At 39.3% G+C, this 27004-nt stretch overlaps 1 protein-coding gene across 9 annotated transcripts in view; it reads right to left on the bottom strand.

Annotated features, from left to right (window-relative positions):
- The window catches only part of dock10 (dedicator of cytokinesis 10), a 333676-nt gene that overhangs the window by 144922 nt on the left and 161750 nt on the right, over nucleotides 1–27004 (bottom strand). For all 9 annotated transcript variants that reach the window (XM_043702107.1, XM_043702105.1, XM_043702109.1 and 6 more), the window contains 4 exons: nucleotides 6396–6478; nucleotides 5479–5551; nucleotides 4134–4259; nucleotides 2513–2647 (listed from right to left, as the gene is read on the bottom strand). In XM_043702107.1, the coding sequence (XP_043558042.1) occupies nucleotides 2513–2647; nucleotides 4134–4259; nucleotides 5479–5551; nucleotides 6396–6478 (417 nt within the window). The remainder of the gene's footprint in view (nucleotides 1–2512; nucleotides 2648–4133; nucleotides 4260–5478; nucleotides 5552–6395; nucleotides 6479–27004) is intronic.

The raw sequence follows: 27004 nt of genomic DNA on the forward strand, positions 1-27004 counted from the left end.
GCTTCTGGTGAAGGGCTTATGCTCTCCTGCTCCTCGGATGCTGACTGACCTCCTTGCTTTTCCAGCACCACACTTTTCGACATTGTAAGTTACCCTCTAAACTTCATATCAAACTGACCTGGAACAATAATCACTGCTCATTCACTGTCACTAGGTCAAAATTCTTCAATTTAAAGCACATTGAAAGTATCACTAGGTATGGTGTACACCTATGGCTATCATACACCATGCCAACAGAGGGGGGACTAGAAAGAAATAAGTAGAATCTGTATTTAACATTGCAAATAGGAAGCTAGGAGCAAGAGTGGGCAATTTGACCCTTTGAGTCTGTTCTGCCGCATAATGACAAAATTACTTAGCTGGTTGTGGTCTCAGATTCACTTTCCTGTCTGCACCCACATCAAGATTCCCTTGTCTATCATGAAATATGACAATGGATGTTTTGAGGAGTGGCAATCTCACACAGGTAGTATGGGGCATGATGCTGACTGGATAGGGTGCCAAGGTGCAAGGTGGCATGGTGAGTAATGCAGCAGGTGGAAGAAATCAGGTCTGGCTAGGGGATAGTCAGGTGGATCCAGTGATGGTGACGGTGGTAGCACTGGTGTGAGGGGGTTTGGGGGAGGGATGGTAGATGGAGCTGGGACATTGAGTTGGGCCCAGCAGAAGGAAGGGGTCAGCAATGTAGTTGTATGTAGTGGGGGAAGGATAGTGTCAGATCACTTATAGTGGGTCTGGTTATGTAGAGAGAGGCTAGTGATGTCAGCTCAGGTTTGGTGGGAGGGGGGAGAAAGGGGGAGGCAGGTCTCAACATCGGAATTGGGCCTTAGTATGGCAGATGCACATGGACTGTGGGTCAACTGGTTTAGGGTGTATGAGGTAAGTGTGGGATCACTTTAATATTTAGTCAGGAGTTAGACATAGTCTAACAGAATAACTTTTTCCAAATAATTTTACATGATTTCATCAGAAACATCTAAAGTCGCCGATCTAAGGAAGACTTTAAGAATATTCCAGGCTTAGTGGAATTGTCCTGCAGAAAATTCAATTTAATCAAGCATTTCCTTCCGAGCTTTTTATGATGGGGATTCCATACAGTCTAATCTACGTTGGAATAAAGGATTTCAGGGCAAGGGAAAATCCAGGTCAGCTCCTCAGCAACAGGACATCGCTGCAGGAATTCTTCAGGGTAGTGTCCGAGGCTTAAACATCTTCAGGTGCTTCATCTATAACTTCCCTCCATCATAAAGTCAGAAGTGGGGATGTTCACTATCTTCATATCATGTTCAACACCATTCACAACTTCTCAGATACTGAAGCAGTCCATGTCCAAATGCATTAAAACCTGGTCATTATCCAGGTTTGGGCTGACAGTGATAAGTAACATTCCACACTGGTGCCAGGCAACAGCATCTTAATAAAGACAATAAAAAAATTGCCCTTGACATTCATTGGCATTACCATTGTTGAATCCTGTGATATCAACATCCTGGGGGTTACCATTCACCAGAAATTGAACTGAATTAGCCATATAAATACAAGAGTTGGCCTGCAGCAAGTAACTGACTCACCAAAGCCAGTACACCACCTACAAGGCACATGTCAGAAATGTGTTGGAATACTCACCAATTGTCTGGATGAATGCAGTTTCAAGAAGCTTGACACCATCCAAGACACAGCGGCTCACTTGATTAGCACTACATCCACATGCATTTACTCTCTCCACCTGTCACCCAATCTGTCGCAGCAGTGTGTACTATCGACAAGATGCACTGGAGAAATTCACACAGGCTCTTGAAACTGCACCTTCCAAAACTCACAAGGGCAGCAGATATATGGGAAGACCACCATTTTCAAGTTCCACTCCAAGCCATTCACCATACTGAATTGAAACTACATTGCCATTTTAGTGTTGCCAGGTCAAATCCTGAAACTCCCTCCTTAACACCATTGTGAGTGTACCTAGTATAAATGAGGCAGTAGTTCAAACAGCAGCTCACTACCACTTTCTTAGCGGCAACAATACACGGGCAATAAGTAACGATCCAACCAGCAATGTCAACCTGGCACGAATGAATAAAAATAATTCTTGGTTGCCTTTGTTCATTTGAGCGATTGTATTAATTTCCTAGTTAACTATATTTATATCATTTGAGCCGAGCTGTTTATTTTTTCACTTTGGATGAAAATTTCACAGCTCCATTTTATGTAAGATCAAATTTGGCTGTGACAGCCTGTAGTTACTTTGAGTTCAGTCAACTGCTTAGCTTCTTCAGTCCTTTCCTTATTCAAAGCTCTTATGAAAGTGGCACTATAGCAATGAATTCCCCACATGTGTGACAAAACATACTCACAGTTACCAACAACTGCAATTTTAGTGTTGCCATTCCAGAGTTTTTAGTATGCAATAAATTGATCAGAGTAGATAATAACCAGAAGTATTTAAAAAGCTTTGAATTTTGCAAGGCGGTATGGACCTTTGATTTAATACAAGTTGACAGCACACTCTTACCTGAAGGACACCTGTACAAGAGTCCAGGAAGATACAACCCTTAGGTTCTTTTGAGATTTTTTCATCTTTGTAAAAGTTCATAATGTATGAGTTATCTGATAACTGTGTTAGCTGGAAGTATCGCCTTTTAAAAGACTGCAAAACAGAGTAAATTTTAATATTATACCCAGATAGACAAAAAATCTGAACAAATGTGAGATCATTAAACTACCACGATCTAGTTCTAAACACAGAAAATGCAAAAACACCTCAGCAGATCAGCTTGTATCTAAAGAGGGAGAATCAGAGTTAGTGAGCAAATTTGGCAAGCCCTGAGATCAAAGTCACTTTGTTAAGAACAGTCATCAAGCATTGCTTTTGTCTTGTTTGGCTAAACAGTGGCCAGAGATCATGCTTGCCATCCAACTAAGGATGACAGGCAAATTATCAAAGCTGAAGGGCCTATTGAAGGAGCTGCAGCCTGTTGTTGCACTAAGGGAGAGAGAAGAAAGCTCCATCTTCAGGTATGCTCTCAAAACGTGATGCGAACTTGAAAATGGCACTGCGACTGGACCATCAGAGTGGAAAGGCCATCCTTCCAAAGGCAGTCTGTGGCCACAGGTATAGCCAGGTGAGGAAGGATGTCTGAAACTCTTCCCGGACTGTGACCTGGATAATGCTGGTAAACTAATACACTGGTCAGATCACCTCCAATTTCATCCTTCATGTTTCAGTTCAATGATCTTTCGTCAGAACTGTAAAATGTTAGAAATGCAACAGGTTTTAAGCAGAAAAATGTGGAAGTTAAATGCAAAAACAGAAGTGGGTAACAATGGGACAATAAAGAAACAAATGATAAATCCAGTTGAGGTATAAAACGTGACCAGGATCATCACTCTCAAATCCTGTCCCAAAACATGGAGGTAGAGGTTATGGCCTGAAATTGTTGAATCTGGAGGCTCATAAAGAGCCTTATTGAAAATATGGGGAGACTGTTCCATCTTCCTCTGGGCTCCATTACAACAAGGTTGGTTGTTGATTGTACATGAATAAGGCATTATTGTATAAGTAGATACACATCTGATCTGAAAGATAAAACAACAGACTGAAAGGGGGATTATTGCATGGAGGTGCAGGATGTGCAATGAATGTTTCTGTAAAATAAACAGTACTGTGGACAAAACACTTCTGAATGATGCAGAAGCCAAACAGAGGTTATAGATCACAATTTTCATATACAGCCTGTGTGTAGGCTCAGGTTTAGATGTCCCAGATTACAAAACTACATATTGGTCATCAACCTTGAGTATTATTTTGGCCCTTGCATCTGCTGAATATTTTCAGCATTTTCTGTTTTTATATGAGATTTCCAGCAGTATTTTGTACTTGAATCAGCAAGACATTTCAATAATTTGGAGAGCAAAACAACGTTACATTTGCTAAAATATCAAAGCTAGAAATTGCCAGGAGCTAATATTGAACTTTTTAACCTTTTCAGGAAAGTAATATTTGCAAACTAATACTGCTGAAAACAATGTTTGTTCAGTTTGCTTTGTTCTAATAGTTGGAACAGTTCTGCATTGTAAAATTTTAAACAAATCCTGCTATGTTAACGGAATCAATTAAGGAAAGAATAACTTACTCGGACAGTAATGCTGTTATTCACAGTGCTATTGAAATTCCCTTTGTAAAGCCAGCCAGACTTGTAAACGCTCATTCCTCCACCACCACCACCCCCTCCTTTTGAAGACGATAGAGATGTGGTGTCCTATAAATTATAAAAGTTGGAACACATTGATGTTTCACTTCTGAGTTAATTAAATTTCTTCTCTCCTCACCTCCTCTCCCAAACAAATTATAGTAATGTTTTGTACAGTATGTTGTATCCATGCAGTTTGAAGGATGTACAAATGAAATATAGACATCTGTATGACTTCAGGATTACTTAATATTAACCTACTAGAGAGATGATGCAATGATCCCTAATACAGTGTAATGTGAGAATTATGTCATAATTACATATATACATGAGAACAGGTCACATCAAGAGCAATACATCTTCAAATGAAACAATTAAAATTGCGAACTCCACTTTGAAACTATAATTTGGAGGTGCAGGTGTTGGACTGGGTTGTACAAAATTAAAAATCACACAACACCAGGTTATAGTCCAACAGGTTTACTTGGAAGCGCTAGCTTTCAGAGTTCTGCTCCTTCATCAGGTGATTGTCTGTTGGACTATAACATGGTGTTGTGTGATTTTCCAATTTGAAACAGCTACCATAAACAAAACTAATAAATCAAATTCCTTACATGGTACCAAATTTCCCTCTGGCTTCTAAGATTTACAACAAAGGCTCTCCCATTATGAAAGGATTGTACTTCTCAAGTTTCATATACTGTGATCTCAATTATCCAAACAGTGATTTCCTAAACTTACAAATGGATCTTAGAAAGGCAGAAAGAAAAGGCCACATCTCTCTCATAACATGGTTGATTGCATGCGACATTTAGTAGTCAGGGGTTTAGTCCATTCACCTGACGGCTAAACATCACCTAAACATGCTAAATGACATAAGGTAACTAAAGGAGAAAAGAAAGCAACACAACGTAAAAATGTGACCAAAAAATGTTGTATTTCAGCAACCTTGTGCTCCACTGTGTATCAAGTACAATTGCTGCTCATCTCTGTCAGGCTGTTAAATATTGCATTTTGATGACACATGTCAGAAGTACTACTTTTGAGCTGGAATAACAGAAATTTCATTGAATACAAGCAAAGTAAATTCTCCTAGCTAAGTGGAAATACTCTTTTGTCTTGTCTCATCATTGTGCTGTTATTTACATTATAACTGTCGATAATTATAATTTAATTGCAGACTGAATTTTATGTTTAGGTTTAGAGTCACTGAGCAAATCTGTGATTACAGAAGTGGGAAGCAAACATAACTGTTAAATTGAACAATGATTTTGTCACGTATACCTACCTCATCTTTCTCAACATCATCATGGTCAATCTCAAATGTATGCGAAGGCAGCTTATCTGGTCTAAACTGTTTCCTAGAAAGGAAACACATTTCTGGTTATTCTGAACACCTTTTTTAACTATATAAATATATAAATTCAGACTCTCCAAAACAACTCTCTCTCTCATTGTTTTGTACCCTTAGCAATAATATCTATTTAATATTGTAGAGTTTTTAAGCAAGTACTGTTGTAATAAATGTAATTGCGTATGATTTTGGTATAAAACTACAAGATTACACCATATTTTCTGACTCAAATGAATTAATCAGTTGATTTGGTTGGAAAAGGACCAAACTCCCAATCGCTTCCCTTCATTACAATACCCTCACTTTAACTGTCCTGCTCATCAATTAGTGCCAGTTTCCTGCATTACACTGTTGTCAAAATAAGTGGGAACGCTGTGAGATAGACAGAAATTTTCAACCCACTTTAAGGAAATTATGTATTAATCACGTATATTTCAACTCCAAATTTGTTTATGTGAAACAATACTGTAACATTGACCTTTAATCAAAAATGTATTATCTGTTTCAAGGCACAAATAAGGCACCAAACATTCCTCAATTATGAGCAAATAATATTATAGGGGCATTCAGATTTTCTAGGAGGAAGTGAGGACTGCAGATGCTGGAGATCAGAGCTGAAAATGTGTTGCTGGAAAAACGCAGCAGGTCAGGCAGCATCCAAGGAGCAGGAGAATCGACGTTTCGGGCATGAGCCCTTCTCCTGCTCCTTGGATGCTCCCTGACCTGCTGGGCTTTTCCAGCAACACATTTTCAGCATTCAGATTTTCAACAGTTGTGGATCAAGTTAAGATAAAATAAACAACAATATTACCAAAGATTAAAATTAGAGTATCTTTTTAAAAAAGACTTACCGAGGTAACTGTTTAAGATCCCCTGAATACTCTTCATACTTGTAGTTCACTATATTCCAATTGGAATTGTAGTACTTGCAGGCCTGAAAATGTGAGAAAGAAAATGAGCTTGCAAGACCACGTCCAAATCCCATACAATCCTGGTATTTCCAACACAAATATCACAGTTTAATTCTAAGGTAAAATACTGCAGATTCTGGAAACAGGTAAACCAGAAGAAAATGTTGGCAGTACTCAGCAAGTCTGAAAGCAACCAAAGAGAGAAAATCAGTTTTCGAGTTTCAGGTCAACGTTCATCCATCAGAACTTCAAAAAGTAATCAGTGTCCTAAAATGTTAATTATCACTTTTCGTTCCACACATGTTGCCAGATCTGCCAAGTAATTTCAACATTCCTGTTTTAATTACCAGCTTTACTAGCTCTCATTATTGGGAATATGTAAACCATCCTGCAAATTGTGGTAAAGAAGAGATATCTTGTGAACTGTGTAGCAGCAAACAGTGACTTGACAAAATTGCTGTATTTGTACATTAACTGTCAATTCAGCTCACCACAAAAAAATTACCATAATTAACAGCATAAATCCCTTTTAATGGGGACAAGTATTTTGCTGAAATGGCAGTCAACTTCTTCAGCCGAGAAAACTTGAACAATTTGAACTATTGAGTCATATTCATTAATCATTCATATGTGTATGTGCTCTTTAGTAGAATTAGAGATGTAAGTAGATCAAAATGAATTCCTATAATTAGCAATGTGCTCTTTAGACATTTGAATTACAGCCGTCACATTCCTCATTACTTAAGTGCAACATTGAACAAAACACACATTACTCTGATGTAAGTTTCCATAATATACCATTTTGATATTAATTTTTAAAATCTCATTATTCAATGACTTACCAAAAAATAATCATTCATGCTAGTTTAATGAAAGCAGTTGTTGACACTATAAAAATAACTTTTTTGGCAGAATGTACAATATCCTTTCTACACGTGTATTTGTCATGAAGCATTCAGCACCTAAATTATACCAATTAGCTGCTTGAACAGATTATTTAAGGTACAGACACATTTTATTGTAAAGTTGCATCTCATGACAATGCACATACTACTAAGTGTATTGTTAGTTGAGACTGAAAAGCCAGGTATATTGGTTGCTTACAAAAGAAACTACTGGTTTGTCATTTAGCATACAGCAAACACATCATAACTAGTACTCCACCACTACAATCAAGTACAAGATCCACTCTTGCATCTATTCTCAAACAATTTAGTGATTGAATGTTCTACTCTCAATTACAAATTTTAAGTAATTTTATTTCCATACCTTTGTTACACTCAGTCAATACTAATATTAACCTGGTTGTGCATTGTACCATCCTTCTAAACTACAGGATCAGACCAGTGAAGGACACCATCAGGAAGTGGTGTTGTGCAGGGCAATGGGACAAGAGAAGGGAAATGTATATTTTGAGTTCTGCCTAAATGCAGCAGCAGTCACTTCTAGTTTCCTTCTTTTTGGCTAACTGCAGTGCCTTTTTGTAGGTGACAGCAGCTTGAAAAAACTCTTTACAAATATCTGCCAAATGATTCTTGGCCTTCAAAGTTTTGTTTTTCTGTTCAGCTACCCTTTCAGTACTTGGCACAGTAACCAGGATCTTGATATCCTGAGCATATCTCACGTCATGAGAGGTACATCAAGTTCCAAACAATTGATTGTGTTAGGGGACTCCCTAGCCCAAGGTACAGAGAGACATTTCTGTGGCCTGCAGCAAAAAATCAGAATGGTGTGTTGCTTCCCTGGTGCTGGGATCAAAGATGGGTGCAGAATAGTCTCAAGGGGAAGACGGGCCAGTAGGAGGTCATTGTACACATTGGAATCAATGGCATAGGAAGGGAAAAGATTGAGATTCTGAAGGGAGATTACCAAGAGTTAAGCAGGAATTTAAAAAGGAGGTCCTCGAGAGTAGTAATATCTGGATTACTCCCGGTGCTACAAGCTAGTGAGAGCAGGAATAGGAGGATGGAGCAGATGAATGCATAGCCGAGGAGCTGGTGTACAGCAGAAGGATTCATATTTTTGGATCATTGGAATTTGTTTTGGGATAGGCGTGAGCTGTACAAGAAGGATGGATTGCACCTAAATTGGAAGAGGACTGATATACTGGCAAGGAGATTTGCTAGAGCTTCTCGGGAGGATTTAAACTAGGAAGGTTGGGGTGTGGCGGGGGGGACCCAGGGAGATAGTGAGGAGAGATTTCAATCTGAGACTGGTACAGTTGAAAACATAGGTGAGTCAAACAGTCAGGGCAGGCAGGGACAAAGCAGAGAACAAGGTAGGACTGATAAATTAAACTGCATTTATGACAATGCAAGAGGCCTAACAGGGAAGGCAGATGAACTCAGGGCATGATTAGGAACATGGGACTGGGATATCATAGCAATTACAGAAACATGGCTCAGGGATGGACAGGACTGGCAGCTTAATGTTCCAGGATACAAACGCTACAGGAAGGATAGAAAGAGAGGCAAGAAAGGAGGGGGAGTGATATTTTTGATAAGGGATAGCATTACAGCTGTACTGAGGGAGGATATTCCCAGAAATACATCCAGGGAAGTTATTTGGGGGAAATGAGAAATAAGAAAGGGATTATTACCTTACTGGGATTGTATTATAGACCCGCTAATAGTCAGAGGGAAATTGAGAAACAAATTTGTAAGAAGATCTCAGTTATCTGTAAGAATAATAGAGGGGTTATAGTAGGGGATTTTAACTTTCCAAACATAGATTAGGACTGCCATTGTGTTAAGGGTTTAGATGGAGGGGTGTTTGTTAAGTGTGTACAACAAAATGTTCTGATTCAGTATGTGGATGTACCTACTAGAGAAGGTGCAAAACTTGACCTACTCTTGGGAAATAAGGCAGGGCAGGTGACTGAGGAGTCAGTGTGGGAGCACTTTGGGGTCAGCGACCATAACTCTGTTAGTTTTAAAATAGTGATGCAAAAGGATAGACCAGATCTAAAGTTGAAGTTCTAAATTGGAGAAAGGCCAATTTTTACAGTATTAGGCAAGAACTTTCAAAAGCTGATTGGGGGCAGATGTTTGCGGGTAAAGGGATGGCTGGAAAATGGGAAGCCTTCAGAAATGAGATAACAAGAGTCCAGAGAAAGTATATTCCTATTCGGTGAAAGGAAAGGCTGGTAGGTATCGGGAATTCTGGATGACTAAAGAAATTGCAGGTTTAGTCAAGCAAAAGAAGGAAGCATTTGTCAGGTATAGACAGGATAGATCAAATGAATCCTTAGAAGAGTATAAAGACAATAGGAGTATACCTAAGAGGGAAATCAGGATGGCAAAATGGGGACATGAGATAGTTTTGGCAAATAGGGTTAAGGAGAATCCTAAGGGTTTTCACAAATACATTAAGGACAAAAGGGTAACTAGGGAGAGAATAGGACCCCTCAAGGATCAGCAAGGCAGCCTTTATGTGGAGCCGCAGGAGATGGGGCAGATACTAAACAAATATTTACTGTGCAAAAGGGCATGGAAGATATAGAATATAGGGAAATAAATGGTGACATCTTGCAAAATGTCCATATTACAGAGGAGGAAGTGCTGGATGTCTTGAAACGCATAAAAGTAGATAAGTCCACAGGACATGATCAGGTGTACCCTCAAACTCTGTGGGAACCTAGGGAAGTGATTGCTGGGTCTCTTACTGAGAGATTTGTATAATCGATAGTCACAGGTGAGGTGCCGGAAGACTGGAGGTTGGCTAACATGCTGCCACTGTTTACGAAGGTTGGTAAGGACAAGCCAAGGAACTAAAGACCATTGAGCCTGACCTCGGTGATGGGCAAGTTGTTGGAGGGAATCCTGAGGGACAAGATGCACATGTATTTGGAAAGGCAAGGACTGATTAGGGATAGTAAACATGGCCTTATGCATGGGAAATAATGTCTCACAAACTTGATTGAGTTTTTTGAAGAAGTAACAAAGAGGATTGATGAGAGCAGAGCGGTAGATGTGATCTATATGGACTTCAGTAAGGCATTCAACAAGGTTCCCCATGGGAGACTGGTGAGCATGGTTAGATCTCATGCAATACAGGGAGAACTAGCCATTTGGTTACAGAACTGGCTCAAAGGTAGAAGACAGAGGGTGGTGGTGGAGGGTTGTTTTTCAGACTGGAGGCCTGTGACCAATGGAATGCCAAAGGATCAGTGCTGGGTCCATTACTTTTTGTCATTTACATAAATGATTTGGATGTGAGCATAAGATGTATAGTTAGTTAGTTTGCAGATGACACCATAAGTGGAGTTGTAATGGACAGCAAAGAAGGTTACCTCAGGTTACAACAGGATCTTGATCAGATGGGCCAATGAGCTGAGAAGTAGCAGATGGAGTTTAATTTAGATACATGTGTGGTGCTGCATTTTGGGAAAGCAAATCTTAGGAGGACTTATACACTTAATGGTAAGTTCCTCAGGAGTGTTGCTGAACAAAGAGACCTTGGATTGCAGGTTCACAGCTCCTTGAAAGTGGAGTTGCAGGTAGATAGGATAGTGAAGAAGGCGTTTGGTATGCTTTCCTTTCAGGAGTTATACACATAATGATAAGGTTCTGGGGAGTGTTGCTGAATAAAGAGACCTTGGAGTGCAGGTTCATAGCTCTTTGAAAGTGGAGTTGCAAGTAGATAGGAAAGTGAAGAAAGCGTTTGGTATGCTTTCCTTTATTGGTCAGAGTACTGAGTACAGGAGTTGGGAGGTCATGTTGCGGTTGTACAGGACATTGTTTAGGCCGCTGTTGGAATATTGCATGCAATTCTGGTCTTCTTCCTATCGGAAAGATGTTGTGAAACTTGAAAGGGTTCAGAAAAGATTTACAAGGATGTTGCCAGGGTTAGAGGATTTGAGCTATAGGGAGAAGTTGAAGAGGCTAGGGCTGTTTTCCCTGGAGCGTTGGGAGGCTGAGGGGTGACCTTAGAGAAGTTTACAAAATCCATGAGGGGCATGGATAGGACAAATAAACAAAGTCTTTTCCTTGGGGCGGGGGAGTCCAGAACTAGAGGGCATAGGTTTAAGGTGAGAGGGGAAAGATATAAAAGAGACCTACAGGGCAACTGTTTTACGAAGAGAGTGATATGTGTATGGAATGAGATGCCAGAGAAAGTGGTGGAGGCTACATTTAAAAGATATCTGGATGGGTACATGAATAGGAAGTGTTTGGAGGGATATGGGCCGGGTGCTGGCAGGTGGGACTAGATTGGGTTGGGATATCTGGTTGGCATTGATGAGTTACACCGAAGGGTCTGCTTCCGTGCTGTGCATCTCTATGACTCTATGATTCTTTATGACCAAGCTACGTAACACCCTTTTGTCTGAGATGTTGGCTTACTTTAACAAATAAGTTGTTTCCAATAAAAACATTGCTGCAAAGTTGAACTTCAGAGAAAGAAGAGGACTAGGTGCTTTGGTGCCTCTTCTCTGAGTTTGATGCAAACACTAGTGTCATCCATTCCACATGACACAATTTGTTTTGCATAATTTGTTTTGATTTATAGTCCATCTTTGTTGATGCTTGTTTCTGTGCACTCTTCTTTCAGGACTTTCAAGTAGTGTCACATCATTTGCAAAATGTGAAAAACCAAGACTCTTGGTGCAACAAAACGTGTTTGAGATAAATTTTCTTTTTACTACACAGGCAGTCATATGGCAAAGTCTGTTATAGAATCCAACAAATTTCATTGCATTGAAATTAACTTAGCTCAGTTGTCCAGACGGCTGGTTTCAAATGCAGAGTGACGTCAACAGTGTGGATGCAATTCCCATACTAGCTGAGGTTATCGTGATGGACTCTCCTTCTCAACCTCTCCATTGCCTGAGGTGTGATGACCCTCAGGTTAGACCACTCCTGGTCACCTCTCTGTCTAATGGATAAGTGGGACTATGGCATCTTTCCCTTTACTTTATCAGCCTGGTGAATCCATGCTGTAAATTCCGAATGGTTTTTGTGTGCTTTATATCATGGACTGCCCAAAGTTAAAATACATTTCCCTTATTATAATGTCCTGAGCAATTGTTTTGCATAAATTAGTCATTTCTTTTATTATTTTCACTTCTCCATCCATCTTCCACCCAAAGGTCATCTTCTGTTTTCGAGTGCTTGTTTACCATAACCACTTGTCAGGAAATTTTACATTGGGGTATCTGAGATCCCGCTGTTCATCCACCTCCAATGAAGCAGTACCCAAATGGAAAGGAAAGTAAGGTGGTGAGTCACATGATGGGCAGCCAATATCCAATCACCCTAAAGATGCTGAATTTCCTCTCTTTGTTTACTTCAATTCTGATTTTTGATCAGTTTGTTGTCAAGACAGTTGCTATGTCTCTGCCTAAATCAACTTGTTCTTTGTGCCTTTGCAGCTATATTTTCCTTCAGTTCTCCTGTGGCAGAACCTGAGAAACACTCCACAAATGTGAAATACTTTTATTGAATATTAAGATTATAAAAGAACAAGACTCCAAAAGCTGAAATTCATGCCCTCGAGCAGAACATTAAACAGGTCATATGAGTAGCATTCCTATTAATTATTTTAATTTGATTTAAAGGTAAGCAGAATGCGTATGAAGTCCCCAACTGCAACTTGTGTTTTTTCTCAGTGATCAACTTTTAATCAGTAAGATTGTACCAACAATGGAGCATTATTAGTAACTGCATAAGATTCCAATTTATTCATTTAGTTTATAACTGAGATATTATTTGAAATGAAATTCAAAACAAACATATTATTATAGACTCTTCACAAGGTCAGTTGAACACAAAATCTTTCCACAGCTTTCCCTGATCTCCAAAATAATTGTCAGTGAATTGTGAAAGGAAAACGTCCTGTTTACTGCATTTTATCAGTTAGGCAACGTATAATTTAGTTAATTTTTTGTTGTCTATGAATTATTTTATTGATTAGTTAAGTAGGGCACAGCTAGGCTCTCCTGTTAAATTTGTGTTTTATTTAAAACCATCACAAAGGCCAAGTCGTACTTTCAAAACAAAATACTTTCCCCGTCCCCTTAGTTTACATTTATGATTTAACAGTCGGACATATCCAAGAGGGACTACAATGTTTCGTTTTTATAGCCACTTCAAAGTCACAGACTCTTGGTTAAACAAATTGCAAATGGCGACAACCTATACCATTTCTGACATTCAACCAACCATTGTCAATTTGTAGGATAGTTAATTTAAAATCAGTCAGTAAAGGAAAAAATGCAGCAGTAATAAACATAAGCCTTCAAGTTAAGGCACAGATGTCCTACTCAATCAACTGTGAAAATGCATGGACTTTACTGGAGGATTTCAAAACTAGTATCATTGAATTTCATTCCCTTATGCTTTGTAACTTCCTCTGTTCCAAATTTGATCAAAATTGTCCTAAAAGATGCTATGCACTTACACCAGTGCCAAAGTACTCCTTGCGTATGCCACTCTCTATGTAAAGAATTGCTTCATGGCTTTCTGTTCCTTCTCTCAATGACAATTTTAAATTCATGATCCTATTACAAATAACATCCAAACCAGAGGGAATAATCATACCATAGCAACCTGACTTCCACTGGACATTCAACAGTTAACAGGATGGAACAGGCATTTTCTCCATGATTCTTCAGGGCAAAGACACATTAAGTTCAGAATTTCTATTTGTGGGGCCAGAGGAAGAAGTTGCAGCCTCAACCCTCCCCTATGAACTGAGAAGCAACTGGTTTGGTTTGTGGGCCACTTGATAATAGGGTGGCTGATGAAAGGATCCACATTTGAGGTTTACAAAGCATTTGTTTCATGATGATGGAATCCAACTCCCAAAATGACAGCAAGAGGCAAAAGTTCCACCCACTGTTTGCACATTCCATGCTTGGAGTTAAAATTGCATCTCCAGAGATCTATTGATATGTGACACATTATTCCTTCCTTCCCTTTGCAAGGAGGATTGAGGTGTTTTTCACCTTTATTACACAGACAAGGGAATTTCGATGAAACAGGTTTACCACCTTAATTTGTATATCTTGTTTAGCTCACATTATATTGCATTGTCTTTGTTTCTTCTCAACCTGTTGATTTCACATTTTGAAAAGTACAGATACAAAGCCAGGGCTAGTGGATTGTGAACTGAAAATGTGGTGCTGGAAAAGCGCAGCAGGTCAGGCAGCATCCAGGGAACAGGAGAATCGACGTTTCGGGCATAAGCCCTTCTTCAGGAATTGTGAAGTCAATCTCCTCCCTCCTCAGCGACAATCAAGAGCAGCTTTCCCCTGCCAGCTGAACAGCAACAGATAAGACCAAATCTCCATTTTTAGGAGTGTTTTAAAACTTCACCCACTAACTAGCACTGGTTTTGATAGTAGCTACATGCTCCCTTTCACATGCCTCATGCAACATTGCACAAATTTCAGTTATCTTTGAAGTCACCTAAAAACATCAATCCAGCTTTAAATTAATTTTCATATCTATGCCCAAACAAAAAGAAATTTTCTTCCACTTTTCATATTATTTTAGGAACACGAATAAATAAAACTCCAAATATGTGGGAAAAATATGGACAAGAGTGAGCAAACTCTTTTCTGTTTTTCAGTTGGAATACTTAAGCATTTATTTTCTACTTTTATTCCAGGAAAATGTTTCTTTTCAAAAATACTTCCATTTGATGAATGGAATTTTGTGGATTCGATGTCAGGTTTCTCTATTGCATTTTCTGTGCCAAAGTTCTTGCAGAAAGTAGAATATTTAAATACCATAAATTCAGAACAATGTCTGATGTGACTTATTAAAACAAATACATATTTAAAAATGGTTGTCGAAGTATCGTATAGTCACAGCTGGTCCTTAAAACTAGATATTGAACATCTCATCTAAAAGTCTCTTAGCGTTGTAGCAGACCTTGGCATCTTAGCACTCAGATAGTTAGCCTCATTTCTGCTTCTAAACTGGAGATGGTGGGGCATATACATGATTCTAATGCAGGCCATGTGAGATGTCATTTTAGTGAAGGCATTGGCAAATGTGCAGGAACTGTTCATGGAAAATATACAGAGGAGGCAGAACAACACATCAATCAGCAAATAATACTGATCTGAACCCAAGTTAACCATTTTTAAACAATCCAGCTCACATTCTTTTTTAATCTTCAGCAGTTGAAAACCAGTGCGGCAGTTAGATGTTCCTATCAAAGCTACCTGTATTTAAAAGTATTGTCAATTATTTACAGGTCAGTTACTAATTGATTTGTACTGGCAATGCAGCACTTTAGAAGTCTCTAGCGGTTGTTGGAGTTCTACAGTTTTTAACTATCTGAGCAAGTGGTGTGGTGTGTTTTTGTGAACTTGATTCTACCTTCAGTAATTCCGCTGACAGACATTGTTGCAGTCCAATTGGTACTACCCATTATAGGCAACATGCCAGGGAGAAAATGCAGAGATCACACCGTGAACTGTTTTATTATGTTCACTTTTCAGCAAGGTAATCCTACACAGTTGTCAGCTTAAAACTTTAACTAAGAGAAATTTCAGATCATCAAAGGAACTTTGTTAGCTTTACCAGTAAAATTGGGTTCTGCAAGGTAATGTGCTTCAGTAAAGACTTCCTCTTGGAAATTATCAACTGTAGCCACAACTGTAATATCAGAGCAGGGCAAAGACTACATTGCCAAGGGCATGAGATGACCATAGATGAACTTTTATGCACTGAACTCCTTCTAGGCAAGAGCTGATGACATTTGCAACATTTCCCAGACCATATAGTGCAACAGTACAATAAGAGAGGTGATTGAGGTTCTGCATTTCATTTTGTCTTACCAACGAGGTGTAGGTGGAACAAGCACAGCACATTGTGAGGATTACAGTAAAATCACAATGTGTCAAACTGTAGGGGGTCAGCCTTCGAATAAATGTTAAGCAGGATTTCAATATTGTGCATTAACTAGGTGCCTATCTTCCTGTGTCTTCACCTGTCATAATAGTTTTACACAGTGCTGTTCGACCAGCAAGGCTTGCAGAAGACAGCTCAACTAACTCTGGGCTGAGACGGCCCAACCCTCACTGCAGCATCTCAACATTGGCAGCAGTGATCTGAGTTGACAGGCAGTAACAAGTGCAGATTAACAGTGAGAGAAAACAAATGCCCTCATCCTGAGAGCTTCATGGAGAGGCTGTTGCTCCCACAGGAATCACCTAATTTATCTAAATTGTTGAAAGACTACTGGATGACCGTGACATTCTGTAGTGTCTTGGAACACTGATACACGCAGACATGTTGGCTTATGTAGCATCAACTTAAACTTGCATGTGACAAATCTGAGTTTCCTCGCTTGCAATACCGAGGTCTAAGCTCCTACTGCAGCACCTGGACATTGGCTAGTTTCCATTTGGAGAGAGCAGCCATCAAATGCTGCGACATGTTTGAGCCTACAATTGTGACAAGTGGGTTGCACACTGAAGAGGATCAACTCCAAGATCTGAACAAAGCTTTGCACAAAGGTGCCTCAGATTCCGCTGTGACTCTCAATCTTTATAAAGGATTTGGGATGCTTCCCAATGCATACTTCATTGTGCACACCATTAGCCATCTTCTATAGCTTGCTCCATTGAAGTGCTTGGCCAAATCCTGTGTTGTAGAATGCTTTCAGGTGATTAATTCTTGCCCTGGTTGTAGAACACTCCTGCAGAATATCTCACCATGTGCAAATCCTGCCCATTAGCTGTCCTTTAAAGTGGCCATAGCATCAATCCCTAAGCTAGTGCCTGCAAGTGTGAGAGAGTGTGATATTATTCACTCATTGGCAATTTTTCCTTCAGTTCCACCAGCATTTGACCTGGTTGCAGTTCTGGAGAAAAGCACAAGTTTTTTGGTTGCAGCAAGAAAAGAGAAGAAAGTAAGAGGTACATGTTGATAGAATCTGCAACTTACAAACCAGAGTTTTGGCAAAGAGCAAAGGGGACTTGAGAAGGATGATTAAATGTGAAGATACTGTTCTTTTCAGTGGTTTCAGCTCATGTGCTAGACTTGACCTCAACAAAAGTCACTAGAAATGGTTACCAAAGTTTCCTCAATTGTTTAAGTTTATGTAGTTTCAAATATTGCTGTTTAGACAATGCTGTCACTTGACCTGCAAGAGAGAGGAATCTGATTTTGGAGAAGATTTGTAGATCAGGTTGTAAGTGTGCTCGGCGAAAGTGAGGACTGCAGATGCTGGAGATCAGAGTCAAGATTAGAGTGGTGCTGGAAAAGCACAGCAGGTCAGGCAGCAGTCGAGGAGCCAGAAAATCAACATTTCGGGCAAAGGTATGTCATCAGGAATGAGGCTGAGAGTCTCTGGGATGGAGAGGTAAATGGGTCTCATTAATCTCTCCACCCCGGAGGCTCCCAGCCTCATTCCTGATTAAGGGCTTTTGCCCGAAACATCAATTTTCCAGATCCTCGGCTGCTGCCTGACCTGCTGTGCTTTTCCAGCACCACTCTAATCTTGTAAGTTTGCTCGCTGAGCTGTCAATTTGTTCACAGACGTTTCGTCAACATGCTAGACAACATCATCAGTGAGCCTCCAATGAAGCACTGATGTTCTGTCCTGCTTGGTATTTATGTGTCTTGTTCTGTTGTGATGGGTGATGTCACTTTTCTGAGAAGATGCTAAATGGGGTCTAAATCGATATGGTTATTAATGGAGTTCTGGTTTGAACGCTAGGCCTCCAGGAATTCCCATGCATTTCTTTGTTTAGTCTGTCCCAGAATGGATATATTATCCCAGTGGAACTGGTGTCCCTCTTTACCTGTGCGTATGTATAGTAGTGACAATTGGTCATGTCTTTTTGTGGCTAGTTGGTGCTCATGTATCCTCATAACTAGCTTCCTGCCCAACTGTCCAATGTGATGTTTGTTACAGTCCATGCAGGGTAGTTTGCATATGACGTTCATTCTGCTGGTTGTTGGTACGGGGTCCTTTATATTCACCAGGAACTGTTTCAGTAAAGTGGAGGTCTGTGGGCTACCATGATGCCCAGGGGCCAGAGTAGTCTGGTGGTCATCTCCAAATGCCTTTAATGTATGGCAGGGTGGCTAGAGTCCCTGGGCGTATTGTGTCTTCTTGTTGAGGTCTGTTGTATAGGAATCAGCATACTGTGCTTATCGGGTACCCGTTGTTCCTGAATACATTGTATGGGCATTTTTCCTCGGCTTCTCATAGTTCCTGGATGCTGCAGTGTGTTGTGGCACGTTTAAATAATGTCCTGATGCAGCTCTGTTTGTGAGTGTTGGGGTAATTCCTCCTGTAGTTGAGTATCTGGTCAGTGTGTGTGGCTTTCCTGTAGACACTGGTCTGCAGCTCTCCATTGGCTTTTCATTCTACTGCGACATCTAGGAAGTGGAGTCTGTTGTTGTTCTCTTCCTCTTCGGTGAACTTTATACCAGTAAGAAAGTTTTATATGTGCTTGTGGGTTTTTTCTAATTTGTTGCATTTCGTGATAACAAAGGTGTCATCCACATTGCGGACCCAAAGCTTGCCCTGGATTGTGGGAAGGACTATTCGTTCTGCTGCACCCAGGAACTATGAGAAGCCGAGGAAAAACACCTATATAACGTATTCAGGAACAACGGGTACCTGCTAAGCGCAGTCTGCTGATTCCTACACAACAGACCTAAACAAGAAGACACAATACGCCCAGAGACTCTAGCCACCTTGCCACACATTAAAGACATCTCGGAGAAAACAACCAGACTGTTTTGGCCCCGAGGCATCATGGTAGCCCACAAACCTACCACCACACTGAAACAGTTCCTGATGAATATAAAGGACCCCGTACTAACAACCAGCAGAATGAACATCACATACAAAATACCCTGCAAGGACTACAACAAACATTACATTGGACAAACAGGCAGCAAACTAGCCACCAGGATATATGAGCACCACCTAGCCACCCAAATACATGACCAACTATCACTAGCATCCATACACACAGACAAAGAGGGACATCAGCTTGACTGGGACAACACATCCATCCTGGGACAGGCTAAACAGACACAGGAATTCCTCGAGGCTTGGTATTCAAACCTGAACTCCATTAACAAACATATCGATTTTGATCGCATTTACCAACCTCTCAGAAAACAAACCAGAAGTGATATCACCCTCCACAATACACCAAGACACACAAATGGCATGCAGGACAGAACACCAGCACTTCACTGGAGGCTCACTGATGATGTTACCTAGCATGGTGACAAAATGTCTGAGAACAAATCTACCACCTCAGAGAGCAAACATACAACCAGAGAGAGAGTAAGTTTTTCATTTAGTATGGTGCAATGTGTTTAAGTGGTGTGGCTGTCTTAACTCAATGGTTGATGTAGGTACTAACTTGTGAGATGAAGGTTTGAGGCTTACAGCAGTGAGAAATGTGTAAGGGTGAGACAAAATGATGCATGTGAAGAATGAGTCACGAATCCAGTCTCATAACTCACTTGCTTAGACTTAGGAAGAAACAATTCTAGCACCCGTTCCAGCCAGAGTACATCTCCCCTTTGAGAGTTTTGGATGGGTCTAGGTCCAGAACAGGCAAGCTTGAAGCAATGCTCAAAAAACCTGGGTCCCCTTGCTGAAGTATGCAAACATTGAACAGCATGTTTCCTGCTGACTGCACAAACCAATGAAGCAAATTAGCAGGCTGCATAACATTAATAAGTTGCCTACATCAGAAGTAATGTGAATGGGTTAATCTTGCATCACATTTGTTTTCAGGGGTTATTGAATTACTCCCCTCCTCTTTCTGCCACATCACACACATTGTTGTTGTATTGACGTAAGAAATAAGATAGACCAACCTTCAACAACAATTTTGCACTCATCTCTTTAACAACACAACCAACAGATATATTTAGGATCTTATGTCAGTGCTTTATATCTGAAATTGTATTGGTAAAAACCTTGATAAATAGCAAAACTTGACAAATGCCTTCAAAAGCTTAACCACTCAAAAATAATCCTATTAAAAGTAAGATTCCGAAATTATGACTTTGGATGTCAACAAATGAACATTTCAGCAGGAAAGTGTTTTCCTTGCTATTTAATAAATCATGTCAGCCAGTTTATTTTAAACTGATTGATGTATCTGCTAAAATAACAGAGAAAGGAATTTCATGGGTATGTACGAACATTCATGTACTGGTATCCTGTATGGCAGAATTTCCAGGCCAACTATTTTGTTTACAATACAACACAGCACAGGCCTTTCTTAATGTAACCTGCAGGTATACCCACAGTGAATCACTTTTGTTACAAGATCAAAGTGCAGACTGCAGCAATTCACAGATGCACTAAGTACTGAGGGAGAAACACATGCTCGAGATATGATGTTAAAGTTTTACTTCTGTCCCACAACATCCATCCACACACTGATCTCCCTATCTCATCCAATCAAAAATATTTAAGATCTGGCATCATGGATGCAAACATTTACTACTTATCCCAATTCTGGCTTTAAATCCAAAAATAATTTCCCCATGTTTCACCATAACAATAAGAATACTTATATTGACTTTAATAATTGTTTAATGTGGCTCCATTCCTATCATTTTGAATCAAACTCCAGGTAATCAATTTGATTTACAAAGAGTGAGAAACCTTTTACGACATCATGTACTTGGCAAATGAAGACCAGGTATTACACCTTGGTCAGCACAGCAGCTCAAGGCCAAGATAGGGTAACCTTAACTCCAATGCTGAAGCAGGCTGAAATTATTCTGAGTGGCTTCAAATCGTATCGCAGCTTATGTATTTCAGGAGGGAGAAATGTAATTAGTGACCCTTTAGAAAACTGGAGTTGACAAATTAATTTCTTGTTCATTCACGCAATGATCAACTGAACAATTTTAATAGCCGATCCCCTTGTGAATCCAGTTCAAATTGATTTCCCTTACATTTTGGCATCACCCAAGGCTGAAGATTCTGAATGGGGTTGCAAGTAGGCAAGTCCTTTTAATTTGAGGCCTATGTTTTCCTTGTGTAGGCCTGGGAAGGAAAGCTTTAAAAAAAAGTACCTGTTTGGGCTTGTGACCTTAAGCCTCTTCCCTGTTCTCTATTTGGTGAGAAAGATATTGTGGTGTAAGATGGGGGAGGGGGAAAGATTTTCATTTCTTTAAAAGTGATGCCTGGAAATAAATGTACTGGTTGTGCAGGAGCTCCATTTTGAAACATGTATGGTGTGTTGGACCAGCATGTCCCATTTGCCAGTTTTAATGCTTTTTCCTTCAGAGTTCTGAGGTTGCCCATTAAAATATACTTGAATCCTCTTGATATCAGCCAGGAACTAATATGACTCCTAATGTTCTCTCTAAGCCACACAGCCTTTGGGAAGCACTGCTCACGTCAAATGTCATACCACCGCATGACTTCCACTTCCACAAGCCACTGTCGAGCATTGACCTGGGAAATCCGTGCAGGCGGAAGAAAATTTAGAGGAAAATGATGACTACATTAAAAAAAAGGACCATATCAGATTTGTTTGGGCGCCATTCCTTTTTCATTTATTGATCAAGCTGTAAATTATATAGTTTCTGCCTTTTCAGATATTGAAACATAAGCCTGAAAGCCATGCTGTCAAGAAAAGTGAACAAACACCGGGCACCTTCATATAATTTCTGTCTGTCCACCATTCTTTCCTGTGATGGAAAAATTAATCTTTAACACAAATGGGCAGAAATAGGTACTGAAGATGCTAGAGATTTGAGTCAAGACTAGAGTGGTACTGGAAAAGCACAGCAGGTCAGGCAGCATTTGAGGAGCAGAAAAATTGATGTTCCGGGCAAAAGCTCTTCATCAGGAGTTTTTAACACAAATGGGTCAATGCTTAAGTTAACATAACAGACAACAGCTTTTGAATGTATTAACTGTCTTCAATTTTCTCAGCCGTAATTTCGAACTGATAATTTCTTTTGATCCAAACTGATTTAGAACAAGAATAAACACTCAATGCAATCACAAAAAAATTGTGTTCAAGAAAATATTGTTTTCTAGAAAAGGATTGGGAGGTTGTGAACTTGACAAACTGACTCCAACATGGATCATGCCTTATTGGTTAAAATCCTTCAAAAATCGACTGCTGGAAAATATATGATAAAAGTTATCTAATGATTGTTCCAATAAGGATAAATAAATAAAGTTGAGTTGAAGGTTAATAATATATTATTAGATTGAACTTAGGTTCTAAAGTAGTGGTAAATGGATTTTTGCCTTTTAGTTCTCTAAAGGTGACTCATTCTTTTAAAAGACAGAAACTAATTTTTTAAAGCATTGGATCGAAGCAGCATTTCCAAAAAATCATGTGAGTTAAGTTAAATGATGAGGCAAACTACCTGATGAAATCATTACTGAAGCGTTTCCTAAGTTTTTATATGACTCAGAGAGATGCCAGATGCAAATTCAGTGCAGAAGAAAAGATCCACACTTGCAGGTGCACTGTTATGCAGTCTCAAAACAACTAAAGTTGCCTCTTGCTTGCCTTCTGAAGTGGCCCGGTGAGCAATCAGTTCAAGGCAATTCAGGGTTGGTAACAAGTGTTGGTCTTGACAGCAACATCCACATCTCACAAAATAGTAAATAAACTAACAAAACAAAGTCCAAAGGCTTTTTCTTTTGGAGTTCAGTGATAAAATTCATGGATTTATTCTGAGCCTATCTCTCTTAAAGAGAGATGAAGGGAATATATCAGGTAAATATGTAGAAATTCATCATAAGGAAAAGCTTGTGACCCCATCAGTTGAATCAGAAATTTTAAAGTGAAGGTAGCAATGATACTTTGTTGGGCTTGAGTATCTATCAAGAGTATTTAAAATAAAGAGTTGAATCTTTTTCTTTGATACTAAATTTCCAAATTCTCTATTTTAAGTTCTGGATTTTGAGTTCTGAAGAAGATTCACTGAACCCAAAACATTAACCCTGTTTTCTCTCCACAGAAGCTGTCAAACCTGCTGAGTTTTACCAACAATTTCTGTTTTTGCTTCCAAATTGTCTGTGTTGTTTTCTTCAAAGTATGTTGGCATGCTATTATGAATATGGTTAGTGGTAAACAAATTGCAAAAATAAACCGAATCATCTATCAAGCCAAGTTTCACTCTGGGATCTGACTTGTCCTGTATTGCCTACAGCTGAATTCTTAACAAAGTAAAACCAATTTTCAAAGTTACAGAAGATTATTGGTTCCTGAACAGATAAACAGGCAGTGAACCAATCAGCATGTAAAAATAGAATAATGTAATTAAGGCCAGAATAATGAAGCTCCTATGTAAGGTAAAACAGCAATGTTTATCACCAATCCAACCTCTCAGACTGACAATTCCATATACATCATACCAGGAATGTTCAAATTAGGCAGACTAAAGCATTCATATTAGAATACCTGATTCACCTACAGATAGCCTGTTCAATCAAAGCAAGAAAATAAACCATCATAAATCAGGTAATAACTGGGCATACCTCAGAAACCTGCTTTAAAGGAAAAATGTCTTTTATTTAGAAAAACCTGCAATTCAACATCTTACTTTTTATGTAAAACTACTCAGGGAATATTAATAAATGTATTTGTAACTATGAGTTCAGAAACTTTAAGCATTTCTGCCTCAGCTTCAAATAAAGATATCAGTGTGAAGCTGCCTTTCCTCAAGGCTGTGTGAGTGAGTGTGAACCAGCCGTTCCAATGTTCCATGCACAGTGTTGGCCCACCAATTGCACCACTGACTTCCAGTTCCATTAGTTGCGGTCACACACAAGCCTCAGAGGTCCACGCATCAAATAAGAAAATTTGAGGGCATGCTGGTGTGAAGGAGTAATATCTGACTGACAAAACCTGTCAGATTTTAATACTAGCCTCTGATATTTATTTCAGTGTTTTGATAGTCTCCAATTGAGCACTTTCTGGAAAGTGGTTGCAATCAGCAGAAATCTCCTGGACTTGCTGGTGAAGCAGATTGGTCAATCTTGGCAGTGTCAGAGCTCAACAATGATTACTGGTGAGATTGTGGGCAGGAACCCGAATGGATCCCAGAACCAGCTACGTCAGGGCAACTGGGCAGGGAGGGAATTTCACCTTGTGGAGGCGTGTGAATCTTACAGAACATGCGCTTAGGAAGGAAGGGGATCTGCTAACTGTTGGCAACCTCCAATGATAGTGCCTTCTTCCTGACTGCAGTTTAAAACATTTCATTTTTACAAAATCAGGCAGCTAGCTTCTGCCTTCCTTCCCAAACCAACTGTATATTGCATGGGCAAGGGAACATTGGAACCAAATCAGCATTAACAAACTTAATTGACATGATTACTGATTTTTCACTATTATGGGCAGGCTGGTGACTTTGATACACAGCTACACTCTATTATGGAGTGAGCTGGGGAGGGGGAGTGCGGTATGACAGCGCTGGTTTAGGCAACCATCCTATTTTACATGCCTCCACATCAAAAACACATCCACAGGGCCACACACATATTCAACCCAAAGCCTCCAATCAAAGGTAAGCTCTTTTAATAGTAAATCACAAATTCCTACAGTGCAGCTTTAGTGCAATACGTTTAGTCTTCATAAAATCTATAGATATTACTACATGGCTTTCACTCTCTATTGATTCACAACAGTGCCCACAAATTAGCAAATCAATTCAACATAAATGTTGCACAAGCCATTTAACACCTGGTTGTATCACTGTTTCTGAAAATGTTGTGGTTTGGTGTAAAATTTTAAACAGTGATATATAACATTTAACTTTTCTCAAGTCCAAAACTGGAAGATGATGAGACACAAAGCATGAATTAAGACAGAAAAACCTTTCAAAAATGCACTTTCCTGCATGGTCAATTCTGACCTTGGGATTTAAGGAAAGTCATGGATGAAGCGGTCAGGTATTTAGATATAAGAACAATGCTCTGAGAAATTCCTTCAACAATAGTCTAGCACAGAAACAATTTAAAAAGCAGCCCCTTTTTTTCATGTGTCAGGTCTATTGCTCACAACTGGAGAGTGCTTTTTGCCCATGATCTCCATTAACTTTACCTTTACTAGGGTTCCTTGGCAACCATATGAGAACTGTATGATGATGATGATGTTGATGATGATGATGATGACGATAGGAGATGTATCAGGAAGGCTGTGTCTTAAAGGAGGAAAGTGAGGTAGCAAGGAAGAGAGAAGCAGACATAGATATCCAGAGTTTATGACATAGGCTAACAAATTAGATTTAAAATTGGTAAGCCAGGAGAAGTACAATTAAGTATATTGATAAGAGTGAGATCAAGAGAATTGTGGAAATGTCCTCATGGCCCAATATTTCTTGCTAGTAAATAATTATATTGTTTAAAAGGTTAGACAGATCATTGGCCAAATTTGCAGATTATACAGAAATAATAATGAACTTTGAGGACCACAGGAAGTAAATGTCAATATTAACATGATGGTGCTCTGGGCAAAATACGACAGCTGAAGGCTTACGTCAGTAAATAACTGTTGCCACATTTTAAAAGGAAAAACAGTACTTAAAATTTTTCATTGCCAAAACTTAGTACTGTGCAATGGCATAGCGACTTAGAGATTTATAGTTCAGTTTCGATAGATATTGAAAGCAGCATCTCAAGTGAATCAGGCCATTAGAAAAGGTACCAGAAAGCTGTATTCTGCAGCAAGATTTATGGAATGCAAAACATTAAAACTTAATAGCAATTTCGAAATGGGTGAGACAAAGGAAGATAACAAAGATGTAATCAAAGTGATGAATTTTAACAATTATCTTAAAGAAGGAGAAGGTGGTGTGGTAGAAAGGTTAAAGTTCAAATGACAAAACGGGCTTAAATGGTTAAGATGCGTGACCAACTTGGAGATATTAAAGCGTGGGTGATTTCCTGGAAGTGGGTATTTGAACAGAAACACTTTTGGTCGCTCGCTGAAAATGGAACAGTCACTGACCCATAGAAGTGTGTGTTGCTAATGATAATCATAAGTGTAAACATAAAATAAAAGCACTGTGGGTTAGCACTCCTTTTTTATGCTGTTTGAATAAAGACAGTATATTGTGGAATTGTGCAGTAAATTAGCACTACACTTGTACAGGAAATGATGTGAATGTCTGCACTTAAACCAGACTGTTGTATCAACTATTTAAGGTGAAATTTATTTTTTCCTTTGAAGTATTACCTGCCTGTTAATTCATGCATAATTTGTTTTGACTTTGATCTATACTAAATAAGAAGCAACAAAAAATGGAATCTTGATGATCAATTCTTCATTTGGCGATCATTCAATAAATGTAGTTATTTCAGTTTAGTTACCCCTTAGGGATCCTAACATTCTATCATATAAATGTAAAATCTGTCTTTTAAATTTCACTGTTGTATCATAATAGTAGGAATATTGTTGAACATATACATCTGATATGTGCTCTTGACCTATTATCAATGTTTGCTTGTAATCAATGTTTTGGCTGCAATTAGGCGTCAGGAGAGCTCGGATCCAAAGTCTTTCAAAGTTTTAAATAAAGTATAAGTCAGTGCTTTTTCTTTTCTTTCAGTTACAGCCAAAAAGT

The sequence above is a fragment of the Chiloscyllium plagiosum genome, chromosome 13, assembly GCF_004010195.1.
Source record: "Chiloscyllium plagiosum isolate BGI_BamShark_2017 chromosome 13, ASM401019v2, whole genome shotgun sequence".
Lineage (NCBI taxonomy): Eukaryota > Metazoa > Chordata > Chondrichthyes > Orectolobiformes > Hemiscylliidae > Chiloscyllium > Chiloscyllium plagiosum.